This window comes from Chelon labrosus, assembly GCF_963514085.1.
Source record: "Chelon labrosus genome assembly, chromosome: 24".
Lineage (NCBI taxonomy): Eukaryota > Metazoa > Chordata > Actinopteri > Mugiliformes > Mugilidae > Chelon > Chelon labrosus.
The window spans coordinates 8,384,119-8,411,089 of record NC_140357.1 but is presented as its reverse complement, the minus strand read 5'-3'; the positions used below and the strand labels follow the sequence as shown (position 1 = coordinate 8,411,089).

Below are 26,971 nucleotides of genomic sequence, written 5' to 3'. Positions count from 1 at the left end.
AACATTCAAACTCTTGGTCAGAGGTTGTAAAATGACGCCGGTATCCTCCCTCAATTAAAAATCCAGACCACTAAAAATTCTTTCAAACCAAATTACTTTTTAACCACCACAATCGGTATTTAATAGTGCTCTAAAACTGAACAACATGTGCAGCACATGCAGTTTATGACCCAGGACTGTGCATGCCTTGTAATGTAATGTACCCTATCTTATCATCTTCCCACTTAGGTTCATAAAATAAAAACATTTTCCCCCCTGTATAGATAAGCACCTTCTTTCTACATTTCAGAGACACCTTTCAAAGACCGTTTTTCCAGATCGCACCAAGGAAACCATCAATAAGTATAAGATAGTCAACGACAGGAGTTTATTTTGTTCTCCTAATGAAGATTTTAACCGACAGGACTCGGATATAAAATGAGCGGTGCTGTTAATCTGTTGAAAGTTGCTGGTGAGAAAAAAAAAAGGCCAGACATTTTGAAGACAGATAGCAAGAAGCTTACACAGCAGTTCATCGTGATATCATGTGGATGAGGTCTTTGTTTTATGGTTATGTTTTTATCAAATGTCAGTCACCTGACCCTGACGAATGCAAGCGCAAGACAGTTATCAAAGACGATTTCTGATATATATATATATATAGAAAAACTGCAATAAATGTTTTTCCAGGTTAAACATCAACCATCTGAGTGATAGCATGTGCGCAGCCAGTGGTTTCCGACACAGGTGTAACCATTTATCTGATGCTATAAGACTTTGCTGGGTTCAGTTGCAAACATTTTTTGATTTCCACAAAGGGGACTATGCTTAACTGTGCGGGACTGAGCTTTGTGGTGCTGCTCTCAGCTGTGGGGGCAGCAACAGTAGAGAGGTGAGTTTTATGGGTAAAATTATCCACCGATGGGTTTTACTGTTGCTTTTCAGACTTTGCTTTGCTTCAGAATCCACATGAGGTAGCCATCAGAGTCGGACAAAGCATCCTTTGTTCTGATTTATAAAGTTACAGACATATTCATAGCAAAATTATATCATTAAAATCATGCAATCAAAGTAGCGTTACAATATTTTATGTTACTGAGCCACTGTTAAACTGATAAAGTAAACTGAGTATCTGGTGCTATTGGACAAAACATTTAATTATGGCAAGTTTATAAGTCATATTTTCATTTTATTGAAGTTAAATGAGAATAAAACTTTAAAAAACAGCTTAACTGACAACGAACATACTCTATGCAGCCCGTATTTATTATTTAAAGTAAAAATTTGGGGAAATACAATACACTCTGTACCACTGTGTGTGCAACATTAAATGTGGAGATGACTAATTTCCCCTATAAGCGATGAATAAAGATATATCTTATCTTATCTCATCTTATTTTAGCTTAGCTTAGCATGGAAGCTGGGAAAACAACTAGCCTGGGTCTGCCTACAAGAAGAGCTGTGACTTGAGACTTGGACGTAATCTACAGTAGTGCTTTATATCTCTAAAAGTATAAAGTAAAAGAAAATGAAAATACACACAATACAAGTAGCGCATATATTTCAAGACTCTATTGAATCACAGTACTTCAGTAAATATTTTTCTTTCCTTTATTGCTCTGGGAGTACTTTAAGGATGCAGTATAGTTTGAGGACTATTGCTAGTTTTAAAGCAATTATAAATGGATTATTGCAAACATGAAAATCTTTTAAAGAGGCGGTCTTAAAGACCCTTGTTGTGTTCTCTTTGGCGGCCCCTGTGGCAGTAAGTGGGAACTGCAGGTGAACATTACCTCCACCTATGCATATATTGACTTCAGTGGGCCACAGATGCCTCAATATCGCTGCAGTAGTGAAACACTTAAATAAACTGCTTCTCATGTATTTCCTGTGCAACAGAGTGGAGTATGACTACTACAAATACCACCCCATGACAGAGGTGAGAAGTCCTGATCACTGCTCTCTCACACACTCATCACTTAAACAGATCCCTGCAAACTAATTTATAATTTATAATCATGTTCCATCCAACAGATCAGCGAATGGATGAATCAGATGGTAAAGGATCACCCCGATCTTGTGACCATAGTGGACTATGGAAAGACTTACGAAAACAGAACGATTAGCTTGCTCAAGGTAATCAAAATAAAATATCATGAACAAACACTTTGGGATAGCGGTGAGTGTTGATGTTTAACGTATGTTTGATTATGTTTTTTTTTTACAGATTGGCTTCAATACTGGAGAGAAAAAGAAAGCCATCTGGATGGACTGTGGCATACACGCCCGGGAATGGATCGCCCCAGCCTTCTGTCAGTACTTCGTCAAACAAGTAAGTCATCCAAATATAACAGGAAACAGTTTGGAAACGTCTTCTAATTCATAGTTTTCTTTTTCAACATTTGAACATTTGATGTTTTTGTTTGCTCAGATTCTGGAAACCTACAAAGCAGACGCAAATATGGAAAAAATGCTGTGGAACATGGACTTCTACGTCACTCCAGTGCTCAACATAGACGGCTACATCTTCTCCTGGACCACGGTCAGAGCTCTTGATGGATAATTGTCAAATTACTTTTCGCAAACCACAGATGAACAGGATATGAGAGGATGATAGGCAATTAGGGGAACGGCAGTACTGAAGAAATGTATTTCTGATGCTCAATGTGCGCCAAGTATATAATCTCCTTGGATGAGATGAATGAATCACAGCAGCAATTCAAGGAAGCTCTTAATGTTTACAGAAATGTTATGTGACCTTCACTAAATTTATTTATGGCTGTTTGACATATTCAGGACCGGTTGTGGAGGAAGAACAGGTCGCCGGGACCTTCCAACGACTGTTTCGGCGTTGATCTGAATCGCAACTTCGATGCCAACTGGGGCAGTGAGTGTTGTTACAGCTCTCCTGTGATATCTCATCAACAAAGCCCACTGAGTGCAAAGAAATGTCCGGATAAAGGCTCCAAAAGATTAAAACCCCATTTACAGTTGAAAATAAATGGTTTACAGTCTGATACAAATAAACAATGTCCCTATTCATTCATACATGGGTGAATTTATATGTATTTAAAAAATATTAAGCCTTAAAGTAATGTTGAAATGGTGGTTGATTTGAGGCTGCTGGCTGTCTGCACACCCAGCTCACCTTTTATGCTCCATCTCTTTGATTATTTTTTCTGACCACTGTCAACGGCGGAGTGTTTTTCCCTGTGGAAAAAGCAAAAAACAAACAAACTGTAAGTTGCATGTTCAGCCCAGGACTTATTGTTTCCCAAGTTTCCACAAGTAATCTGCTTTTTCAGATTCTGAATTTAGAGTTAAAGGAACAATGTGTAGACTCTAGTGACATCTAGTGGTGAATTTACAAACTGCAGCCCCTTGCTCCACCCTCGGTTTGCCCATTCTTAGTGAAAATAGAAATGTAGCAACTCCTCGAATGAACTAGTTCTTCTGTTGATAAAAAAAGAGCTAATTTTTAACGTTATTAAAGTTATTTTCTGCACCTAATGAAAACAAAAATTATTATATTCCACGTATTTCAAGTTTGAAATTCAGAGTAAAGCAAACAAATATTCAATTTATGCCAAAATAACCGCAAATTTCATCATTTCTGTGTATATTGTTGATGGAAAACAACATTTATAAGGTGAGTGTGAGAAAATTTACTGCCATATCTGAATCTTTTTGTTTGCATGCATTCACAGCGGTCGGGGTGTCGTCTAACTGCAGCTCAAACATCTACTGTGGGAGCGAACCTGCGTCCGAGCCGGAGGCCAAGGCCGTGACTGACTTTGTGGGGAGCCGAAAGGACGACTTCCTGTGTTTCCTCACCATCCACTCCTACAGCCAGCTGATCCTCGTTCCCTATGGACACCCCGACTTCAGCCCCCCCAACTACTATGAGCTGGTATTTACCACAAACAAAACTGATGAGTGATACGCACACATCATTCCACATAACATGACAGTTCAGGGCAAATGCATTGTTACGGCCTCGTTAGTATAATCACTGCATTACTGCATATTGCCATAGAAACTGAGCTTATGCAGATGACAAAACCTGCATTAACTGTCCGGAATATCAACGCACTTCAAGGTTTAAGGATGCAATGTACAGAGAGGTGAATGGTGCATGGCTGACTTATAAATCACACCCATCAGAGAATGACAGATGTCAGTAGCACTCTCCAAGAGCGGCCAGTCCTTTTCTGCTCAGAGAGAACAGAGCAGAACAGGAGGATGCTGCAAAACACTGATAGGCGAAACTGAAGGCTCGCCTGTTGTTAGGGGGGGAGCTGATGCAGGAAATAACCCGCTGGAGCCATCTCACAGGGAGAATTATGCAAAACAGGATTTATTTCCATTTGCTTCTCCTGCTTTAGCAGAGAGGAGCCTGCCCCGCTCTCCTAAACCATCTAAACGGACGCAGAGGCTTTCGATTATGAAGCTCGAATGAATGAGCCTCGAGGACGACAGGTTAATGAACACTGAGACTTCGAATGTGATGCTGAAACACCCCATGTGGTCTTCTGGATTTTTATTTAGGCAAATAGTGAACTCAGGGGTTGAGCTCAGTGAGTGGGACATTTTACAGGGAAAATTTAACTATTGGCGAGAGAGGAAAGACACACAAATAGATAGATACTGTGCCACTTTATGCTGAATGCAGCCTTAATTAAGTCACATCCTTTTCCTAATGTGAAATTACTTGTGTGAAGCAGGTTTATTAATACAGTTTTAACTCTTATAAAGTCATAATACTACAAATAAAACAAAATACACGTGACAAAATCCATTGTGAAACATAGCAGGGGAGGAAAAAACACCTAATAATTGAAAAACGTTGATATTTGTGGAACTACACTGATGGGATGCAGTGTTTCTTCACTGTGTTCTCACACTCCCCCACATCGGTGTTTGTGCAGCACATCAAAGATGGCGTCATACCCTACAAGCGTGCACTCAAGATTCTCCCGTGTCTGTCACAGCCGAGCCTAATTTTCTGCTAATTTTGCTGCATTACGTCAGTCACAGTGACAGGACTCAGATCACGTCATGAATGCTGATGACGCTCTAGGAGGTTTTAAATCTACATTTCTAGTCATTGGTTCTCCAGATCGTTTATAGCTGAACGGTGCACACACTCAGGTCGAAGTCACTAAAACAGATGAAGCATGAAGCACGGGGGCGGCAGCATCATGTTATGCGGTTGCTTCGCTGCAGAAGGGACTGGAGCACTTCAGAAAAAAAGATGGCACCATGAGGAAGGAAGATTATATGGATATACTGAAACAACATGTCAAGGCATCAGCCAAGATGTTTAAGCTTAGTTGGGTTTCTGGATGGATAATAAACTCATGCATCGTGGTGTGCTAAAAAATTGAAAAGCAAAGCTAGCAAATGCTAAGTGTATGTAAATTTCAGACATTCATAAGATAAAAGCAGTGAATGTTTATTGGAATTTAAATTTAAATGTATTTGTAAACTTCTGACTTTAACTCACAAAAACTTAAATGTGGTTTCTCAGATGACGGTGGGATTGGGTGCAGCGGAAGCCATTTGGAAGGTGCACGGGTTGAAATACCAGGTCGGATCCTCACCAGACATATTGTGTAAGTTTACCCATCCAAGTTGATCACTTCTGCTAAATTATTTTTGTTTCATCCGCAAATTAATTTAAAAAACTCGATCCTCAGACCCAAACTCTGGCTCATCCAGAGACTGGGCTCGGATGCAGGGGATCCCCTACGCCTACACGTTCGAGCTGAGAGATAACGGGACGTTCGGCTTCGAGCTCCCCGCGGATCAGATCCAGCCGAGCTGCGAGGAGGCCTACAGCGGCGCTCTGCACATCATCACCTACGCCCACGACAAGACCTTTAGCGGCGCAGTAGCCACAGCTGCTGCGACCCTTTGGACCATGCTGGTGGCAGTGGGTGTCACAGGAAACTCCTTGATGTAAAGTGGAAAGCTGCATTATGGGGCACCAGTATTTTGTTCGGTTTCAGTGTCAGCCTACGCTTTAATGTATCTACTGAATGAATAAAAGCGTGTGCTTGGTTCAAAATAGTACAGCTGGAAAGTGTTTTTATATGTTAAATGTGAACAAAGATCCATAAAGTCACATTAAAGTTTCTATTACTATGCTTGAATATCATGACATTTCATTCAATTGGTGTTTTTTTATGAGGTTTTATTTGTTGCATTGTTGCTAGCAATCTGAATGTCTGGAATTGCTCATTTAAAAAAAACAACAACATAATTCTTTGACGACAGTATATTTGTAATTACAGTATGCTCTGAAACGGATGATGTGATGTGTGAGGACAAGGCAGAGGTTGAGGTTTGTCTGTTTTACCCTGCAGGGGAGGTAAACAGTTCTCAATTTAAAGGGGGTCGGAGTTTCAGGGTCGAGTTTCCGTGTCTCTGAACGGCTGGAAGCCTTGTTGTCTCAGACCGGCCAGCGGCAGGAAGAGCTGCTGCTCCGGTGGAAACTCGTCCCAGCGTGTCCACGTCCAGCCTGCAAAAAACAGAGGACCTGCTTGCTGTCTCAGTTGGACAGAGATGCTTTTAATGCAAAAAAACTTCACTCACCCTCGTTCTTCTCAGGTTCCAGGTTTTCTGGCTCTCCTGACTGCTCTCTGTCCAGCTCTCCTTGCATGATTATGGTGACGTAGTGGTACTGCTCCTCCAGTCTGATGGAGTTCACCACTGACGCAAAGCGGACGTTCACCAAGCACACCCCTGCTTCCTCCAGCACCTCTCTGTGAGCACATTCCTCCCACGTCTCCCTTTGGATGACATAAAAATCTGTGTCACATGCACTGGAAGGCATCGCATCCTGTCTTTCTGCTCCGCACATGTTAGGAAAGGTCATATGTTCTTTACACAGACATACTGTGTTTCTTCTGACCCTCCATTCTTGAATGAGATTGACCTTTACTATCACACACACCAAACTGCATTTAAAAATACAGTAAATTAGTATCTGAGCATCGTGATTTAACTTTAAATCGAGGCACTTGTAAAAGTATAAGTTTAGAACATGTCTTAGTATTTTCTGAACACATCGGGACAAGACTCGTGTTTACAAATACATCAATGAGCCAGTATTTACGCTGTCAGATTTATGAATGGAGCATGCTAGCTACCCACCTACCCGAACTCCAGGTGACCGCCGGGGAGCTGGTAGGTCCCTTTGCCCACTGCGCTCCTCCGTTTACCCACGAGAACACAGCCCGGGTGGGCCGAGTCTGTAACCAGCACCCCGACCCCCACCCCCGGGCGTTTAACCGGTTTATCTGACATTTAAAAATACTTAAAAACTACTCCGAAACTAAGCTAAATGAAGTTAGCTTAACGGGCATGACGCACTGTTGCTATTCGAGACAAGACAAGAGGCCTCCCTTCTGTGTACTTCCGGGTTGGTCTAAAAAGTTGATGCCCTCCTTTTTTTATCCAGCAACCTATTTTATTTTATTTTTTTATTGTGTCAGACAGGATGCCAACACTCATATGCTATTTAAATAGCTTATATACTTATTTATATATTTAAAGTGTTTCTATTTAGCCGGTTAGCTGAGGACTGAACTTGGCAACCTGGCTGTTTGCTATTATTTTCTATAAAAAACACATTATAGAAACATATACGCTTTTTTTGGATAGCGTATATATAGCTATCTATCTAGATAGATAGATTATATTATCTGGTACCAAAAGAAGAGAGCAACACTGGCATCTAGTGTTTATTCTGTTGTCTATAGTGTATATTCTAATAAAAGTCTTAAAAGAAGATGCTAATTTGTAAAAGTTGTAAAAAAAAAAACTTAAAAATATATACATTTGTGTATGTATCTGAAAAATCCTATCTCATACTGACTGATCATTTCACTGCTAAGGTTTCTGGACTTAAACAGACGGAGATGTCCACCACTCTCTCTTCTCTTTGTCCAGACTGTCTCTTTGTTACTCGCAGGATTATTTTGACTCTGTTGCATCTGAGTGTTTACTACAGGACCTCTCTTTTGATGAAGTGATAAAATGATTGATCCATTCACGCCTTAAGTCTCCTGGCATTCAGCGGTTTTCCACCGACACCCGTTCTCCCCGCTAGACCTGCCTGGTGGCTCTGGCCCCACCCAGCTCACTTCTGCCCGTTCTCACCTGAGAGTCAAGCATTTCCTTCTGTGAAGCCAGGCATCACTCTGCCTTCCTCCATCTCCAGATCTTTCTTTATTTTTCTGCTTTCTAAACATCTGAGTGCTGTACATCTAAACCGTTTCCGTCTTCTTCTTGTTTGACATCTTCACCATGAGTGCGAAGCTGTGGACGGAGGAGCAGTTTAACTGCCCAGTGTGTCTGGATCTCCCAAATGATCCAGTCACCATCCCCTGTGGTCACAGCTACTGCATGGCCTGCATCAAGGACTACTGGAGCAAGGATGACCCCAAAGGTATTTACAGCTGCCCGCAGTGCCGACAGACCTTCTGCCCAAAGCCCTCTCTATCCAGAAACACCATGCTGGCCGAGGCTGTGGAGCAGCTCCGCAAAGGGGCCCTCACATCCGAAGTACGCGAATCTATGCGAAGCGCCCGTGGAGTGGCCTCCTCCTCGTCTAGATCCAAAGGCAAGCTGCCCTCTTCGGCCGTACCCTGCGACATGTGCAAAGGAGAACAGAAAGCAGCAGTCAAGAGCTGCCTCGTGTGCATGAGCTCCTACTGCGAGGCCCACCTGAAGCCCCACCAGACCAAGAAGGACCTGAAACCGCACGAGCTCATCCCACCCACGGGCAATCTGGCCGACAAGATCTGCACCCAGCACAAGTATCTGCAGGAGTTCTTCTGTCGCCAGTGCAAGGTGTTCGTCTGCTGGCTGTGCACTAGCAACCAACACAAAGGTCATGAGTGTGTGTCCACCAAGGCTGAGCGAATGGAGAGACAGGTACGTCAGGGGTGACACGAATGAGGGACCCAGAGTCTGTGTTAATTTTAAGTGTTTGGTTTGGGTGATGGGTAAAATCCTTTTGGAGAAGTAAAGAAGAAATTAAGGGAATATGGAAGTTAGGAAGGACTTTAGGTTCATGTTGTGTCTGCCAATCTGACTGATACTGACCTAAGGTGACAATTTATTTTTTAATTTTATTTATTTATTAATGCGTGGTATATGAGGGCTCTTGTGAATTGTCCATTTTGTCTGACGTGTCTCTGTTTAAGGTGTCGTCTTCTGTCCTTTTGTGTGTCGCTGCAGCTCCAGCCAGACTGAAAACATTCCTAACTACATTCCTATCTATTCATAACGCTCCACCCTCTCATGCTGGCTTCTCTGTCACCTGTGCAGCCGCTTCCTTGTGCTCATGTTCCTCTGTGACCTTTAAGGTCGTCCGTTTTATTGTTCTTGATGTCACCAGACGTCTCTGTGTGTCTTTCTGTAGAAAGTGCTGTCGGAGTTGCAGGCAGAGAACCAGCAGAGGCTGAAAGAGAGACAGCAGGAGCTGAAAGACTTGAAGAAGATGATGGAGCTGGTGAAGGTTGGTTGATGAGCGTGCAGCAGCTTTATTCATATCTCAAAATGAAAACCAGATTTCCTTTAAGCACTGATCGACGTCGTAGTGGTTTTGTGTGTACACTGAGACATGACCATCCCATCTTCCCACAGCGTTCTTCAGACAAGGTGCACGACGACACGGAGGTGGTGCTGTCGGAGCTGCGGCGCTCAGTGGAGCGTCTGCAGGAGCTGCTGGAGGAGGTGCTGGACCAGGCCAGCCTGGAGAAGATGGGCCAAGCCCAGGAGGTGGCCGATAGTTTGACGGCCGAAATTAAGGAACTAAAGAGGAGGGACACTGAGATGAAGGACATGGCACGCTGCGAGGACCACATCCACTACCTGCAGGTGGGTTGGAATATGAAGATCACAGATTAACAGTTTTACACAGGCATTTTCACACTGCAAGATTATAGAACTGCTCTAACTGCACAACAGCATGTGACACAACAGACCTGAACTGCACTGTGACACTCCCAGACATGTGAGGTCAATAATGATGCCAGCATGGAAGCCTGATGAGCTCCCCCGACACCAATTTTTCTGTGGGGGGAAAGTTGGTCTAGGGTCACTCTGTTGGGAACTGATTATGCTCTTGCTCCCAACTGAGCGACGTTGGACTTTACACCACATAAAAATAGTCTGGTCTGACTTCCAGGCAAGATATGTACTTCGGATTTTTAACATGTCCATGTATTTTTATGCCGCAGCTAACAACTGAATAATCTGTGCTCTCCCAGACATACGAGTCCATGTGCAGTCCTCTTGAGTCTGGGGACCTGCCCCCTGTGCACGTTAATCCCGAAGCTTCTTTTGAGCCCGTACGGGACGCCATCATGGACTTAAGGGAGCGAGTGGAGGATCTGTGCAACCAGGAGCTCGGCAAGATCACCAAACAAGGTCTGCCACAAGGGTCCCTTCTGAAACCTTTTTTTCTTTTCATGAAATGCTCTTTATTCATCCCATTTTCTCTTCCATTCCAGTCAACGATACGACCCTGTTAACTCTGGGAGACGGTAAGTTCCACATATTATTATTTTCAACATAATGCAAGTTGTAGTTGTGCTGTTTTTTTACTTAACAGACTCCTTCTGATTTTATTTAGCCAACCGGAACGCAGCACAGAAAGGAGGGATCTTTAAATGTGAGTTTTGTCGTTTTTTTTTTATTTTTTAAATGTAATCTTAATTTATTGTAAGAAAAAAGAAAAATACTGATTATCCCTCGTCTCTAGTGTTTTCTGGTTTGGGATCCCGGAACACAACTGCCCGTGCATCGCCAGGTATGTTCAGTGTCTGTCTCCTAAATATTTCCACCACGTTGTGTAAATATGTTTAATACTTGATTGTGTTCATTTTCCACAGCTCCTATACCCGCTATCTCAATTGGAGCGCGGAGCACAGACAGGCGAGGACTCGGTACTGAACACTGACATTCGTTATATGCCGCATGTGACAGTTTCAAGATGATGTCAAAGGCCTGACAGTTACATTTTCTCGTTCAGGTATAGGCCTCAAGAGTCAGGATGTGAGGAGCAGAGACACGCCGCGAGGTTAGTTGAATTTAAAGGAAGCCGCTCGCTCACAAGCACGGATGAAGCAGTGGTAGTGCATGTTCTGAAAGTGTGTTTCTTCCTTGTTGTAGACAGAGGTAACACAAGCTCACCCAGACTGCGGGACAGACAGAGGAGAGATGAAAGAGAATCGAGTAAGTGAGCACAGACTACGATTTAAAAGTCCTGATAATACTTTGGCCGTTACTTCCTACTTTAAGATGTTGTTTTATTTTACTGCTTTAATGTCACTTAGCTGCTTTCTTTACATTTGACAATAGATCTGCTCAGTGTTTAGTGCTTACAGACAGACTTTTGCATGTTAAATTAAGATTTCTGTCCAGTGGTGTGCCCCAAGGTTCTGTTCTGGGTCCTATACAGTTTGTTTTGCCAATGCTATTTGACGGTGGTGATATCACTCGGCTGTTACATTAACCAGCGTTCACTGTATAATCCAAACAGCGAGGGAAGCCAACCCCAGACCGAGCCCCACTCCAAGTCGCAGAGAGTCTCAGTCTCTCTGGAGCAGGTCCAACTCGGTTGCCTCTACTGCAACGATGACTCCAAGTCCCGCCCAAACATCCCCAAGTCCTGCTCCTACACCTGCTCCGACACCTGCTCCAACTCCTGCTGCATCAAGTGGACGTAAGTAAAAAAAAAAAAAACTGTTAGCATTTGCTGCCACCATCTGACAAACCTTGTATAGTGCAGCTTTGTCAAGACGCATGTAAGACTTTCTTGTCTTGGTCCAGCTTTCAGTCGGATGGCGTCGATCAGCAGCATCTTCCGCTCCCGCCGTGGCACCAACCAGGCAACCCCGGCGACTCCAGCCGCCCCGGCCAATAACACACTGCCTGCAGGAGGAAACCCATGTAAGACTACAACTCCCATACTCCCCATGCAATAACCGAATCTGCACAGTGTCTGGTTGACTTGGAGATTCATGCAGAAATTAGAAGATGGTGAAAATTCACATTCAAAGTAGTTGAAGTTTGAAAGTTTGTAGTTCAGCGAAACTTCATGCGGTGAAAACTGTTTCAGTGTCAGCGGAAGTGTGGGTAATTAACCAAACTGGAAGTGTCAAGGGTTTGAATTACAAGACAATGCCAGCTGAAGTGCGACCTGCTAATTTAAAGAATCGCTCGACATGTTAGTGGTGAGAGTCTCGTGAGATGAAAGCAGCTGAAATGTCAGTTTGACATGATGGAAAACGATAAGTCATAATTATACCCTGTCATGCTTGCTTTCCATCATCTTAGGAATAGGAAACAGGAAACTTTCAGACGGCTCACATAGAGCAGATTTAACATGGCTTAAATTCTCTTTATCTCAACAGGGGGGATGGCTGCTCTGTCTGAAACACCGACAGAAAGTAAGTTGACTGCCTCTTTCCATGTAAAATCAATCTCACCACTTACACAAGCTCATGTGTCTAATGCCGCTTTCTCACCGCTCAGTTGACCCCAGCCTCTTCCTGGACTCGCCAACTCCGGACACAATAAATCACGTACCTGCTTTCCCCGCACGTGAGTCGATGGAGCTTTATCTTCTTGAAACAAGAAGCATGAATGAAAAAATACAAGTGTTGTAACAATTAACGACTGTTTTGTTTTTATTTCCAGTGAGAGAGATAAACATTGACAGCATCCAGGCCCCAGAACCGAGGAGCAGAGAGGAGTTCTTGCAATGTGAGTCACAATATTACTATTACAGTACTGAGCAGGTTAAATCAGCATCATATCTGCTCCATCTGCACATAAATTATGTTAACATATAAATATCTTTCCTAGATGCGGTGACTTTGACCCTCGACCCCAACACAGCCCACAGACGGCTGGCTCTGTCCGAGGGCAACACTAAAGCCACCCTGCAAGTGGCAGGGCAGCCTTACCCCGACACCCCGCAGCGTTTCGACGGCTGGACTCAGGTGATGTGCCAGAGCCCGATGTACGCCCAGCGCTGCTACTGGGAGGTGGAGTGGAGAGGCCGGGGCTCCTCGATGGGCGTGGCCTACGCCGCTCTGAACAGGAAGGGCTCAGACGCCAGGTCCGGGCTCGGATACAACGCCCAGTCGTGGACCTTGGAGCTGTCGGACACCTGCTGCTCGGCTATGCACGACAACCAGAAGAAGGACATACCGGTCACCTACTCCCCCCGTCTGGGGATCTACCTGGACATGACAGCCGGGACGCTGACCTTCTACAGCGTGGAAGTAAGCATGACGCACCTCCACACCTTCAGAGCCAACTTCACCCAGCCAGTGTACGCCGCCTTCGGGGTCGGGAGCGGAGTCGGGGTGGGTCTGGACTTTGCTCTGGGCCAGTTCAGTTCGAGTTCTGACAGCGTCAAGATCTGTCCCCTGTGAGGCTGCAGCCTGGATAGAGAGTTGAAGACAGCAGCTTGGAATTGCTCCTGCTGACAAAATGACTGAAAGTGTTTGCGTAGTTGCACCTGATTCCTTCTTTTTTTCATGAATTTAAATGCACTTAGTGAAAGAAGCTTCTGTACTGCTCAAAAGGCAAACATTGCATTGTTCATTGTACAGGTGGTAATATCACAAATCTTTGGTCCAGACTAATTTGCATGAATCACCTTGAAATTATGACCCATTCCCATTTTCCATAAAGACACACCCAAGCCAGTCATTTTGTTTCCATTGCTTTATTTAAAAAAAAAAAAAAGAGGCAACTCTATAATAGCCATGAGAGGATCATGATCTCAGAGGGGAGATATGAAGAAGTCACAGGACATTTTCTATTTTAGCCAAAGACAAAGACAAAAAAACCTGAACTTCCTGCTCGACAGGGACAGATGTGACAGCTAATCTAAAGACATAATGAACAGTCTGAATGTACTTTCCGTCTTCTCTCCACTCTTCATCCATTTTTGAAACATCGCCAATTAGCTTAGAATACATCACATTTCTTGATAAAATAAAAAGCTTAATTTAGATTCCCTTCATGTGGAAAGCAAAAAACAACAAAACAGAAAACGTACATATATTAAAATCTTTACAACTAAATGTTAGCTGACATCGTTACAACAGGCGCACGTTATACTAAATGCTCTTGCTAATTAATATGTTAGAGTCTCTACTTCAAACAGTGCTGTCAGTAAAATAAAAGGTTAAATACAAAAGTAAAAGTGCAGTTACTGAGTGGGAGGGTGGGAGGGTTGTCGGTGGACATGAGGAACAGCGGCACTGAGGGGTTGAGGGGTCACAGGGGTCAAGCATAAAGCTCTAAGCTTCCTTTTTCTGTAATATTATAAGATTAACTGACGGACGTTTCCCTACAGCACTACTCCCGCCTGGTGGCCAATGTGAGAACTGCACATGTCCTTGAGAAAAGCTAATTTCAAACAAAAACAACCACCCAGACGTGATACGCAACTAAAACAAGTGGTTATTCCCCTCTTAACAGACTGAACCTGAAAGTCACACAGGCCTGAGACGAGCAAATAAATTCTCCGTTATGATGAGCCGTGATGAAACGACCGAGCGGTGATCCCTCCCCAAATGAACACGACCTCCAAAAATCCCTCTGAGTGCGACTATATACAAACATGGCTTAGCTGGAACTCAAATCAGAACAGTGCTGGCTTCTACTTAAGGCCTCATACCATTTAAAAAAACACACACACACGCACACAAATCACAACCTGAAGGAAAAGGCAGACCCCCTTCTTTTCTTTCCCTACCTTGATTTGGTTTTGACCTCACCTTCAGCCTGGCCCCCTCCCATCTGCAGACAGGTGCATGCTGGGACTTTGCAGGCAAAGTTGCTTTTCATGCACACGCCCGGGCTCGGCACGTGGACGGTTAGCGGACACCCGTGCACGTCACTGTAAAATCATTATGATAATATTAATACTGGCATGTTCAGAGGCTCTCAGGTTAGCCTGGCAGTATGCTATTAAACCAGCTAGCACTTAAAGTCTCACAGCTAGCCCTCAGGTAATAAAACCAAGTCCTCCTCTGACTCTAAAGGCTTGTGTTCGCTGAAGAAGATAGAATTTGCTGTGTTATGGGTTGGTATGATACCATCACGGACTAGCTTATCCAAACTACAAGCCCTTGAAATAGCAAAACCCTGGATGCTCAGTTGTTTCTCTCTTCCTTCGTCCTTCCCTTCCGACACAAATTAACATGCAAAGACCTCTCTTCCCTCCCTTCAAACACTTCCCTTACTCTTTTCTAATTCACCTTCGCAAACCCTCAAACACTTACATTTTGTCCCATCTTCCCTAACTGAACATCCAGAGCCTCACCGGGGAACCTATTTAATAATACGCGACTGAGAAGCAGATAACCCACTCAGGCAATGCTAAGGCCTTATTAACAAGCATCATGGCAGACGTCTACACACACACAGACACTGCGGTATCACTAAAAACAGTCAGTATAGTTCAATTGTGCTTTAAAATGAAGTCATAAAAAGGAGGGATTGTTCTGCTCACTGATGCCCTGACTTCTCTCTCCAAAAGGCGGAAAGGAGGAGAGATGGGGTGGAGTTATGGAGGAGGCTTCCCTTAGCGTTTGGCTGAACTTGAAGGGGGGTGGGAGACGGCAACATGCCGACGGCGTTCCTTAAGGTTCCCCCATGATGGCGGTGGGAGAGCCAGGGATGTGGGGTGAGGAGGAGGAGGTGTGGGGTTACCGCATGACTTTCCCGCCCGAGCACCGATCATAGCCGGGAGGCTCTGGTTGCGCCTCAGGCCGTCTAAGAGGCTCCCTCCGCCCGCAGACACAAACGTGGCGGAATCCTGGCGCGGCACCGCAGCATCGGACTCTGAGCCGTGCAGCACCTTTGTGAAGCCCAGCCGCCGCAGCTTCTCCACCAGGCCAACACTGGCCGCGTCAGGCCTGACTCGGGCAGACCTATGGGACGAGACAAGGGCCGGGGTTTCCTGGGAGACGCTCGGTAGGTCGGGATGGGGGGCGCGACCGAGGTTCAAACCGTAAACGTCCTGGAGAAAAAGCTCCGCAGGCCGCGAAGCGAGGAAATTGTCAGCAGATTGCTGGCGGGACTCCATAGGCACGGGGGAAGGAGAGGGCGAGTGGGAGGGGGAGTTAGGAGGTGTGCTTGGTAGAAGGTTGAAGAGGGGCTTCCGGGGGACGGGTTTCGGGGAGGAAGGGGGTTTGTCAGTGGATACTTGTGCAGAGATGCCCTTCTCCAGGACCAGCTTGGCCAGGCCGCAGGGGGCTGCAGGGGGGCGTCGAGGGGGGAAGGAATCGCCCAGACTCAGTCTGCAGGGAGTCACTGGCGTACTGGGACCTGTCCTCATGGAGCTGGGCGTGTTGGCCAAGAGGGATGACTGAGTGCTGATAAACACGACACAGAGAAGGAGAAAGAGGAGATAAAATGTTAAAATGGTAATCACCACCATGAAACTTTGAAACAGGACTGTCATGTGCTGGACTTCTCTACACGGTCGACATGACTTACCTTGAGGTGACCTGTGTGACGTCACTAGGGTGCAGTATGCGACAGGTCGTGAATGTGTAGGTGGAGAAGGTGGAGCTCTGACACTTCCCTGGGTTTGCAACTGAACCGAAACATGAGAAGAACAAAGTCATGAACACTTTGCAACAACGAGAAGTAACGTGTTAAAACTTTGTGTTTCAGCATTTACCAGATAAAGATGCTGTTGTTGTTGTTGTCGTGGTGCAACTCTGACTTGATTGGACCGTTGCCGTGGAGACTCCTGGAATGGGCTGAGATGATAGGCTGGATTTCGCCACGGCATAATGTGGTGTCAGACAAAGATCTGATTGGACTGTGGAGGAGGCGGCAGGTGTCCCAGACGACGTGGCCAGGGAGGGGGAGACGGGCGCGACAGGGAGAGGAGACGCTGACTGCTTTCTGTCCTTCCTCTCACCGGGCGTGGATGAAGACTGCACGTTGAAGGTGATCCCGCCTTCCTCCTCTTCCTCGTCCTCCTCCGCCTTACCCTGCTCACACGCCCCTTTCTCCAGGGCGGCAATTTCTCTGAGCTCTTCGTCCTCCTCGTCTTCCTCCATGTCGGACAGGTGGTACACAGCATCCTGGGCCAGTGGGCGGAAACCTTTAGTCACTACCCCTGGGTGCGGGTCCAGGATGGTGGCCAGGTGAGGTTGGGCCAGTTGCTGCCAGTGGTGGAGTGTCAGTGAGCCTGAGAAACGATTATGTGTTGACGTGTTACTGATCTGAATCGATACAATAATCATTTTAATATTATTCTAAGCAGAAAAGTCACTGTTTTTAGTTTGAAACAAGGTGCACCATGCAGATCACAGCGACTGATGTAGAGCTGATGTGACAGGATCCAACAGAGAGGATCCATCACACCTTTGTTCTATATTCATGTAGTGCAGCGTGCAAATTGTACGGGACATCTCTCGTTTCTTGGTTCAAATTTAATCTGTTACACTTTAAATTGTTTTTCGTCAGCTGCTCTGTGGTAAACAGGAGTGAGAATGTGCTGGGAGGCTTCCAGGTGTGAATGAGGATGCATCTCGCTAAATGTTACCTTCCATGGGCTTGACGATCTGAAGCTTCTCAGGCAGGAAGGTCTTAAACACGCTGATGGAGAGATCCGACAGGTTGGAGAAGGAGTGCACGCTGCCCATTGGCGAGCTGTAGCCGCTGCCCTCCGCGTCGGCGTCAACGCCCGACAGGCCCTGCAGCTTCTTCTCGCGCTCCGTCTGAAAGAACTGGCGCTCGGACAGGAAGTTCTGCCGCCGCAGGGACAGGCGGTGGAGTGCTTTGGTGAGGTCGTTTCCTCCCGATGAACCGGGCGGAACCATTCGACCCTCTTCCCTGCAGACGCAGACGGGATATTAGCCGAAATCTAAACCCAATCTATAAAATGACAAGAGGCATCTTTGGAACTCACGTCGGCGTGGACTGGAACGGCTGTGCAGTCATCACTAAGGAGCTCTGCCTGGAGCCAGGGATAGGAGGGGTGGCTGAAGCCGCCCGTGAGGCGTTGACAGAGCGGACTGTTTGGAAGACACGCTTTTGGGAAATTCTGTAGGGAGATGAGGTCAAGGGTGAGAAAGGAGGAGACTGCTCACATAATGTGCAAAAAGTTGGATCGTGAAGCATCCTGTGATTGTGAAGTCTCTAACCTTTGGTCCTGAACGGCAGTCTCTTCCTCCACACTGAGCTCTCTCCTCATGGTGCCCTCGATCTCTGCAGCCAGGGAGTCCTGTACACAAACAAGATTAATGAAGCTGCAACCTTCTTCTCTGTGCGGCTGCGTCAAACCTCAGGATGTGTTTCTCTCACCATCGGGAAGAGGCCGTAGGAGAGGTGCCGCCGCATCCCAGCGGTCGGGGTGTTTTTACTGCGAAGTTCCTTGATCTCCTCCTGTGACTCGTGGAGCATCTCCACACACTCGGCGTTCGTCTCCGCCAGCTCGTTGAGCTGCAGCACACGAAAAACACATGCAACCCTTTTTATTAAAACGACTGGTTTCTTCATGTTGCAATTAATTAAGTAAAGGAAGGACTTAGAGTCATTTCAATTAGGCTTGTATTCAGAGACGCAAGTGTGTAATTTAATTTGCCAGTGGAAGTGAATTAAATTAATTCCCAAACATATTACGGAATTTACTGAATTAACATAATTACTAATTAAAATGTTAAACATAATTTAATTTACACACTTTAAAATGCAAGTAATGCAATTAAAATGTAATTTTTATTATTTTTTTCACTGCAAGTGGGCAGTAAAATACCACATATATATAGGCAGAAGCTGCTGTAAATGAGAGAAAACATAAAAAAATAGTAGTATCTTTACATGTGTAGTACATATAAGCTACAAACCAGGGACACATGTGTCCACTTTAATCAGTGCACAGTGTGTACCTCTGCCGTGAGCTGTCTCTGAGCATCCTTGGAGGCCTGCAGGTGGATCCTGAACTCCTCCTTCTCCAGAGCCAGCTGGAGAAAAGCAACAACAACACGACATTAGCTCCAGGTCCAAACACACAGGAAGGACTCGGTAACAGCAGTCAAGTCCGCCCACCTCTTTCACTCTGTGTTGCAGCTCGACTATCTGGGAGAGCAGCTGAGCGATTTCCTCCTGGTGTCTGAGCAGCTCCTCGTTCTTCTGAGACAGTTCGTCTGTCATAGACACAATCTGACCATTGGACTCACCTGAGAAAATGGAGAAGAAACAAAAGTGTAAAATTAGATTCCTGACCTGTGAATGTTACTTTGGAGGATGTAGCTGTGTGTGTGTGTGTGTGTGTGTCTCTGACTCACGGAGCTCCTTCACGCAGTCGCTCACTAGCTGCTGCTCCTTCTCCTCATAGCAAATGGTGTCTCTTTTCAGTTGACGTGCCTGGAGAAGACAAGCATTAAAATGTAAATGAATCAAGACTGTCATTTATACCAGTGATTACAATTCTCAAAATCCCACTTCACTTTCTGTTAAGTTTTGTTTCGTACCTCAGACCTCAGCGTCAGGTTCTCCTCCTCCATCTCCTGCAGCTTGCTCTGCAGGGACTCCAGCTGGCTGAGTGCGGCGGCAGTGGCGGTGGTCCCCGGCGGATTGGGCTGCCGCAGGGGGGTGGACACGCTGGAGTCGGTCTCACTCTCCTCTGAGGCGCTGGCCACCATCCGCAGTAACTCATCCTTCTTATTGAGCTCATGCTGCAGTTGGTGCACCTAGCCAATATTGGAAAGTAGTTTAACACTGGACATTTTTGTTTCATTTTGCTCATAAAGCTGCTCATGTAAATAAAATAAACACGTAAGCTACCTGGTCCAGGGCCTGTGCTATCTGCTCCTCCAACGCCTCGTTGCGTTCGTGCAGCAGGTGGTTTCTCTGCAGAAGCGACTGACCGATCCGAGCTGCCAACTCCAAGTCTCTGTCTCGCTGTTAAGTAAGAACCAAGGCACTCAGCTAATCGTTTGCCATTTCTTGATAGAAAACAAATTCCTATCGACGGGGGAAACACCTACCTCGGCCAAAAGATGCGTGACGACGTCGATGTCATTGTAAGTCTTGCTCATCTGCTCCACCCGATCAGCACTGAGGACTGGCGAGGGGGGAAATGGAAATATTTAGGTGACAAATTCAAATTCAAGCTATCGTGCACACCGTGACACGTTCATGCAAAATGTGCGTCCAAGCAACTTCACACAACAACTAAATTAAATCAAAATAAATCACTCCAGACTAGTGGACACACATCTTCAGCATGCTAGGGGTATTCACTACTAAATAAAACGTTCTGACCACAAGCAACGTGTGCAGCCATTTGCGCATGCTAGAGCTGACATTAGCAGCCAATCGCAAACATGTGTGGTTAAACTGCATGTCGGGTATATTGCTAAAACAGTGATAACGCTAGTGCAAGTCATTTCATAGTTGTAAAACATGGCTATGTGGTTGCTAGTGGTCTGAATGCAAGCGCAAGGCTATAAAAACATAAAGAGAACACGCGCACTATGATATGTGCTACTGCACTACAAGCCGTCTATAGACAGAAGACCTATATGACGCAAATCTGCTGTCATCTATATGCGAAAAAGCAGAGAGGGGGCTCCCAGTCCGTGTCTCTGACTGAAGCCCCTCTCTCACGCTGGCGCTAAATGAGGAAGCTGCAGAACAGAACAGGCAGGGAGCAGGTAAAGGAGAGGAAGATACCTTTGGAGAGGCTCTGAGAGCCAGCATGGGAATAAGAGGAGGGCTCCAAAGCAAGATACGCTAGTGAGAGATGGGAAGAGAGAGAAGACGGGAAAGGTTCAGAAGGTGTGGAAGAAACCAGCCTGTTTTAAGACGAGGACTAGAGAGAGAAAGACAGAAAGACAAACATGGGAACACAGACAGATGTGAGAAGCAGAGTAAAAGCTGAAGCTCCGTCGAGTGAGCTTCATGTAGAAACATTAGTTTGACACTCAGAGGATCTACACATCAATTAGTTCCGGCCACTTTTAGCACCTGAGTGGGTGTCACCGGCGCTGCACGGCTCCCACTTCCACCTGTTCAAAGGAAAAGTGGCATCTCTAATCATTGAGCCGTCTCATTTGACTTGGAAACCCAATCTTGACAGGCAGGATGTAACAGTGGCCTGACAATAACTGTTAATCATTCACCTTGTAATACCTAGAAATACCGGAAAAGATTAAATTATACAACAAATCTGACCTAATTGTGTAATACATTATGTGGCGAAGGTCCACGAGAAAATCAGGCCTGGTATTTACAATAGGTAGTTTAATAGTATCTGAATCATTTCCTGTAACTGATTGACAAGTCATTCGAGCACACAAGTAAATACTGATAACTGCGGTCACTATGACTAAACCAAATACTGTGGTAAAGCGAAATCAAACCACAACAAAACCGCAGTAAAGTTGACTTTTTTTCCCCCACATGATACTGGTGTCTTTAACCTTTTCTTTTGTCGTTTTAGCATAACACAACAATCTACATTTCAGCGAGGATTAAATGACAGCAGAGTTCGACAGCTGCTTAAGCAGACGAGAGCATTTGTCTCGTAATCTGAGGCCCTCTGTGACCTCCGGATCTGGACGCTGCACTCTCCTCCAACAACCAGCGGGTAAAAATAACCTCTGTCCCTGCTGCACACAGGAAGACAGTAACACGACATAAACATAAAATCACACACATTCTCACGTTACCGCTCACACACGTATCCCTTTACCTTCTTGGTGGAGCATGGCGTCATTGTACAGGTGACATCCGTGGTCCGTTTTTATCATGATCTCCCGAACAGTGCGCAAAAACGCGAAAGATTTTACTCCACGCACAGTCGCACATTCCTCACAGTGACACACTTCTGGTTGTTGCATTTAGTTATAAGCGAAACTGGCCACAATAAACTGCATAATTTCAAAGTCCAACAATATTTGATATCACACAAAAGTGGCACACGCACAAGTCACACAATAATCAATGAGTGACTTGTTATGAAACACTATAGAGATTGTTACGCATGGCCTGTTGGACCTTTGGCACCAGTAACCCTCCAGCTGCAGGTGCATTTCTTTATATCACAGCCTGTAACGCCCAATTTTAAAACAGAGAATGAGAAGTAATCCATGCAAACACCGCACAAAAACAGAAAACTTAAGCAGTATAAAAGATGAACTTGATAATCAGAGCCAAAGTTTCCCAGTAAAGAAACTAATCAAGCATCAAGATTTTCTTACGGCTAGAATCTTCCAAATTTTGTCCACAAGTAAAAGTAAACTTACATATTTTACACTTAAATAATGAGATGTTAGAGAACACTGTTACAGTATACTACGGCTACTAATGTCTAATGTTCTGTCTTCCAATTTCACAACGTGACACAAAAAGAGGGACACCTGATATTTGACATGTTTCTCAATCAGAAATATTTATGTGATTAAAACATTTTCAGGACTCTACTGTTAAAAAAAAGAAGCAACAACACACTTCTCTACACATTCTCACACTTCTCAAACGCAGGCCTGATTTAGGAGAACCAGGGCAGTCAAATATTAACCATGCCACGCGACTGCATCGGGGCTCTATTAATAGGCTGTGTCTGAGTTTACACTGCGGAAGTGGAGCAAACAGAAACATGAAACCGAGACTCCCTCGGTGTACCCCTTCTTTCACACGTGCAACGCTTCAGTTTTTGTTTCTTGGTCATGTTAGACATTTTGTTATTCATTTAATTTAATTATTACTCGTTTGATGTACTTGTCATGTGCACTACTCTCAAATTGTTCTACTCTACTGAAAGTGGTTTTGCAGAAGGTCAACCTTCAAAATAAATCGATGGAAAACAACAAAACAATTACATCAAATTATGTAAAATGCTGAATTGTTTTGTCACAAAAACAAAATCTAAATAGAGAAGCAAAGCTTGATTGCTGCTGTGCACGAGAGAGAAAAACAGGAAGTCGTGTGTATCCGACACTGCTCCCACATACCATGAATCTTTGAATGTAAACACAGAGCAAGATTTGCCCACTTCCTGTCTTTCGACGAGCACACACCAACTTTCCCCTCCGCCCTGTCACGTTCTGCCTGACCTTGCCGGATTGACTGAAGCAGCTCCTGCTGGCTCACATGTTTCTGTCTGTCACACATACAGAGTACGATACCAAAGCCTGCTCTCACCTTCAACCGCAAAGTTATCGTACGCCTCCTCATTGTGGATGTTTAAGATCGGCATGATCCTCCTCTTCCCGCTGCTGTCCTTTCTTCAATCTCTATCTTTCCACTCTGTATCCCCCCACCACCCCACCCCCTCGTTACTGTCTGTCCCGTGACACCGTCCAGGATTTGAACTCCGCTGCACTCAACTCTGACTGGATCACTGCATTCCTCTCTCTCTTTCTCTCACACAGAGTCAGACACACAAGCAAAGACAAACAGACACAATAACAATCCCCGTGCCAAATAATACCCACAGTAAATCCCTGTGTTTTTAAATGAACAAGACTTCAAATGAATCTCTCACGTGCCTAGTGCACTTGGACACACCATCTGTACACCCGACGTCACCACGGGGCTCAACCAATCAAAAGGCTGCGCAAACTCACTCATGTAGCGAAAAGTCTCTTCGGCCAGCATGGGGGAGATGGCGCTGTGCTGGACCGGGCCTTCTTCGTCTGGAGAGCAGCTCGGGGACACCACCCAGTCCTGGCTGTCCGACAGGTACACGGAGCCAGAGCCGACTGAGCCGGAGCCCAGCGAGCCGGAGCCATAGTGCCTCCCGCTGCTGCCCAGCCCCTCATCTGGATGTCAGACAGATAATGTATTATTTAATAGCTAGGGTCTAGTAGTAACTAGTTTCATTATTGATACACGAGAGGTTAATATTAAACTCCACTTAGATGTGCCAACTCATGAACACCTCATAAAAATTATGAAGCATAGTTAGCTAGTGTTTCCTGGAGATTACAATCTTTATGCAATGTTAAGGTTTCTTGTTCTCTAGCTTTTTACTTACTGCACAGGTATCAAGTCTGATGCATGATAAGGTTATCGTGCAACAAAATAAAAATCTTAAATGATGCTTTTGATTTTGTTAAACCAGTGCAGCCCTAGTGAGATCTGGGAGTCGGCTGCCGGAGCATTTGATTGTGTCCTCTTGGCTCGGGCACTATATAAGCCAATGTCCTTCCACTTGAGCAAATATGTGGTTTACTGGGACAGATGGAGCTAACTATAGCATCGCGCCTAAGGACACAGGATGCTGCACCTCGGGGAAGCTTGACATAGAGGCAGAGCGGCATCTGAGCATGTACACAAACAGATACAGAGATATTTTACTGACGGCTATCCACAAACAACCCACCTGTCTCCGTGCTCGACTCTTTCTTCTCCACCGCCCGGGGTTTGACTTCAAACATGTCCGGCTCCCCACTCAGAAAAAAACACAAAGCTGGACAGAATACGGGAGCTGCTGTGGCCGTGACATCACATCCTGTCCCCCAGAGTTTGACGCGCGGTGCCCACACACACACCTTTACCTGTAACGGAGGAGAAAAGCACTAGGTGACAAAGAAAAATGCTCCGAGACGCTGTAGTTGACTTTAGCCGATTTAGACGCAGCAAAGCCGTCAAGTTAATCTGCGCAGGTGCTAATGAGGCTGACTGGAACACCTGCCGACAACATACATTAAGTCTTAGTGATGATTTCAACTTCTGGCTTGATTGGTGACAATTCAAGGCGATTGAGAGAGGGACACGGAGCTAATAAGATGCAATACAGTAGAAGTGCTCAATGCAAGAGAATTGACGAAAGAGGACAGGTGCATAGCTACAGGTTACATGGTTAAAGGTCACCTGAGCAAGCCCTTCGTGTTTAAAATTGGCAAGGCTCCCCTTTTTAGTGGACAGGGGCGTGGTTATGCTATTCTATAACAACAGATAAACTGATAAACTTTTAAAAGATAACGCCAGTGGCATTTCGATCACTGACCCCCAGAGCTCGTCCGGTGCATGTGTATCTGTGAGATGTGTGTGGAAAGACAAGAGTCCTTGGGCAAAAACAGTCATCCTCTGCTTACATAACAGTGAAGCTGAAAACAGATTAAATGAGATGTGATGCACGCAATGCCACAGCCGCGGATATACTGTACTGACCTACTAATGACGGTGGCACTGGACGACATTAATACTGGAATGTTTTATTCATCTTAGCAACAAATGCATGTTTCTTCTTTTCCATTATTTAAAATGCCAGGACTGATCTTGTCCAAGCAGCTGTGAGTCACGTCATGAGTAAGCCTGTCAGAGGCAGACAGTCTCACGTTAGCTTTGTGACAATAATTAAAAGAGAAATTAAACAGGAATATGTGGTTTACATTATACTGTGGCTGCGCAAACACAACATGCTCTGGCTTGAAAAAGGCTGAACAAAGACATCTAACCACAATCTGAAACCGCCACTTAATAGTGGTGACACTGCGGAGATGTAAAATGCACAGCAGTGAGGGAGCAGCCCTGAAAGTAGCGACTCTGTGAATCACAGACAGCACAGCAGCGTTACACGCAGCCCCGGGTCTGTCACGGCCGTCCCACAGGGGCGCTCTGCTTGCATCAGCTTTTTTTACAGACTTCACCTCCTTTCACGTCCAGTTGACACATTCAGCCGATGCTGAACCCGCGACAGAGTGACCTACAACCTGCGCAGAAGTCGAAATGGCAGAATCTAAATACCGTATTCAAACTGATTTCCCCTTAGGCTTGTTGCGATTTCTTTTACAGCACAGCATCTGCACAGATGTTTTTTTTCCAGACAAACTGGCCTGAGGTGGCTGCTTTAAAGCTTCAAAGGAATCAGGACATGAGGAGCAGCATGTGACCCCGACTGGGATCAGGGGCTTTAAGTGTTGTTACGTGTATAAGTGTTGTTATACAGTGTATAACTTGAAATGTCTGACTGGAACATCAGCAGACATTCCTTATCATGCTTCGCCAAAGAAATTACACCAACAACATTGTGAAATACCCATTTCATCTGACAGGCAACCATCATCCAATCCATCCAACAAGTATCCTCCTTATTTGCAACGATTTACTACTATATATTTTAAAGACACTTTCCTAGAAAGTAAACACATAAGCTACTTTACAATTCAGCAGTATACTAAAGGAAGCAGCATTATTTGTCATGTGTTTTACTTCACCTACAGTGGTCCGAGGAACAATGACTGATCGATGCTAATCCTAAATTGTTCTGTTTACGAGTTACTGTGACAACACGTCAAACAGTGCAGCAGATGTAGCTAGCAATTTAAAAACTGTTAATGAATACTGAGTTTTCCTCGCAAACAGACATTTATTTATATGTTAATGAGCTGCAATTTATTCATCTTGTTTGTTATTTATATTTAGCTTTAAAGGCTAGTTTAGAAGGCTAAGAAGACGGTTAAATACATTATGTTAGCTAAAGTTAACGAGAAATGTTCAACAGGCCAGACCCAAAAATTAGTTAGCTGTTTTGACCTGTAATATTTATTTATTTTTCACTTAATTTATCGCAAAATTTAAAACATTTTATATTAAATTGTACATGCTAGCTAGCTAGCTGGTTTAATACTTTGGCTTAACGTTTTCCGCTCGTGAGGTCCGATGACAGCTTCACTGTTGCTTAGCATTGCGTAAGCTAACGGTGCCCTCGCGAGCTCAAACGCGCACAGCATCTCTCGGGCGGCTAGCACCGCATCCTTACAGGGGTTAAACAAAATGTTTTATTATTTTAAACCTTACCCTATGTCAGTGTTATTCCCCCGCATTGGCAATTCCAGCGGTCCATGCGGACGTCTGTCAATCTGTTCACAAAGCCTCAAACAATGGTGGTGGTGGTGAAGGGAGGGAGGGAGCGAGGCAGACGACAAACAGACACCGCGCTCATCAAGTGGCGACAGTCAGCCCGATGACGTGTCTA

General features: G+C 45.1%; 4 protein-coding genes across 6 annotated transcripts; 2 read left to right on the top strand and 2 right to left on the bottom strand.

Moving 5' to 3' along the window:
- Positions 1-803: 803 nt before the first annotated feature.
- cpo (carboxypeptidase O) lies at positions 804-6,003 on the top strand (the record flags this gene model as incomplete). The annotated part of the gene is made up of 9 exons (XM_084574740.1): positions 804-871; positions 1,879-1,918; positions 2,014-2,115; positions 2,207-2,311; positions 2,411-2,521; positions 2,776-2,866; positions 3,687-3,889; positions 5,510-5,594; positions 5,679-6,003. 9 exons carry the CDS (start codon positions 804-806, stop codon positions 5,942-5,944), a joined length of 1,071 nt encoding a protein of 356 aa, XP_084430866.1. The 3' UTR covers positions 5,945-6,003.
- Positions 6,004-6,145: 142 nt separating this feature from the next.
- Positions 6,146-7,362, bottom strand: nudt15 (nudix (nucleoside diphosphate linked moiety X)-type motif 15). Its single transcript, XM_084574741.1, has 3 exons — positions 7,142-7,362; positions 6,577-6,773; positions 6,146-6,502 (listed from the first exon to the last, which is right to left on the bottom strand). The coding sequence occupies exons 1-3, from the start codon at positions 7,288-7,290 to the stop codon at positions 6,387-6,389; spliced, it is 462 nt and encodes a 153-aa protein (XP_084430867.1). The 5' UTR covers positions 7,291-7,362; the 3' UTR covers positions 6,146-6,386.
- An 850-nt stretch (positions 7,363-8,212) lies between these two features.
- Positions 8,213-14,014, top strand: trim25l (tripartite motif containing 25, like). The gene is made up of 16 exons (XM_084574027.1): positions 8,213-8,922; positions 9,413-9,508; positions 9,637-9,870; positions 10,263-10,422; positions 10,506-10,538; positions 10,628-10,666; positions 10,757-10,804; positions 10,887-10,940; positions 11,027-11,074; positions 11,167-11,229; positions 11,537-11,719; positions 11,827-11,946; positions 12,411-12,446; positions 12,532-12,600; positions 12,697-12,762; positions 12,865-14,014. The coding sequence occupies exons 1-16, from the start codon at positions 8,293-8,295 to the stop codon at positions 13,437-13,439; spliced, it is 2,454 nt and encodes an 817-aa protein (XP_084430153.1). The 5' UTR covers positions 8,213-8,292; the 3' UTR covers positions 13,440-14,014.
- Positions 14,015-14,149: 135 nt separating this feature from the next.
- On the bottom strand, positions 14,150-26,919 carry trak2 (trafficking protein, kinesin binding 2). 3 transcript variants are annotated; one of them, XM_084574024.1, is made up of 17 exons: positions 26,794-26,919; positions 24,374-24,548; positions 23,616-23,810; positions 20,719-20,778; positions 20,031-20,107; positions 19,828-19,944; positions 19,515-19,733; positions 19,329-19,407; positions 19,090-19,220; positions 18,930-19,004; positions 18,346-18,483; positions 18,186-18,265; positions 17,951-18,085; positions 17,585-17,874; positions 16,709-17,227; positions 16,522-16,621; positions 14,150-16,397 (listed from the first exon to the last, which is right to left on the bottom strand). In XM_084574024.1, the coding sequence occupies exons 2-17, from the start codon at positions 24,426-24,428 to the stop codon at positions 15,605-15,607; spliced, it is 3,063 nt and encodes a 1,020-aa protein (XP_084430150.1). In that variant the 5' UTR covers positions 24,429-24,548; positions 26,794-26,919; the 3' UTR covers positions 14,150-15,604. The 3 variants fall into 3 exon arrangements, with proteins under 3 accessions (XP_084430150.1, XP_084430151.1, XP_084430152.1); XM_084574025.1 differs by lacking the exon at positions 20,719-20,778; XM_084574026.1 differs by lacking the exons at positions 20,719-20,778; positions 24,374-24,548; positions 26,794-26,919 and adding an exon at positions 21,013-21,053 and having other exon boundaries at positions 23,616-23,803.
- Between the last annotated feature and the right edge of the window lie 52 nt (positions 26,920-26,971).

Coding starts and splice junctions, on each gene's coding strand:
- nudt15 (XM_084574741.1), bottom strand. CDS start 7,290: ATGTCAGATAAACCGGTTAAACGCCCGGGGGTGGGGGTCGGGGTGCTG. Junction 6,774..7,141: donor GGCGGTCACCTGGAGTTCGG/GTAGGTGGGTAG, acceptor TGTCATCCAAAG/GGAGACGTGGGAGGAATGTG. Junction 6,503..6,576: donor GGAACCTGAGAAGAACGAGG/GTGAGTGAAGTT, acceptor TGTTTTTTGCAG/GCTGGACGTGGACACGCTGG.
- trim25l (XM_084574027.1), top strand. CDS start 8,293: ATGAGTGCGAAGCTGTGGACGGAGGAGCAGTTTAACTGCCCAGTGTGT. Junction 10,539..10,627: donor CCTGTTAACTCTGGGAGACG/GTAAGTTCCACA, acceptor GATTTTATTTAG/CCAACCGGAACGCAGCACAG. Junction 11,075..11,166: donor GAGCAGAGACACGCCGCGAG/GTTAGTTGAATT, acceptor TCCTTGTTGTAG/ACAGAGGTAACACAAGCTCA.
- trak2 (XM_084574024.1), bottom strand. CDS start 24,428: ATGTTTGAAGTCAAACCCCGGGCGGTGGAGAAGAAAGAGTCGAGCACG. Junction 20,779..23,615: donor AGAGACTTTTCGCTACATGA/GTGAGTTTGCGC, acceptor ATCTCTCACTAG/CGTATCTTGCTTTGGAGCCC. Junction 19,945..20,030: donor TCACGCATCTTTTGGCCGAG/GTAGGTGTTTCC, acceptor CTTACTTAACAG/CGAGACAGAGACTTGGAGTT.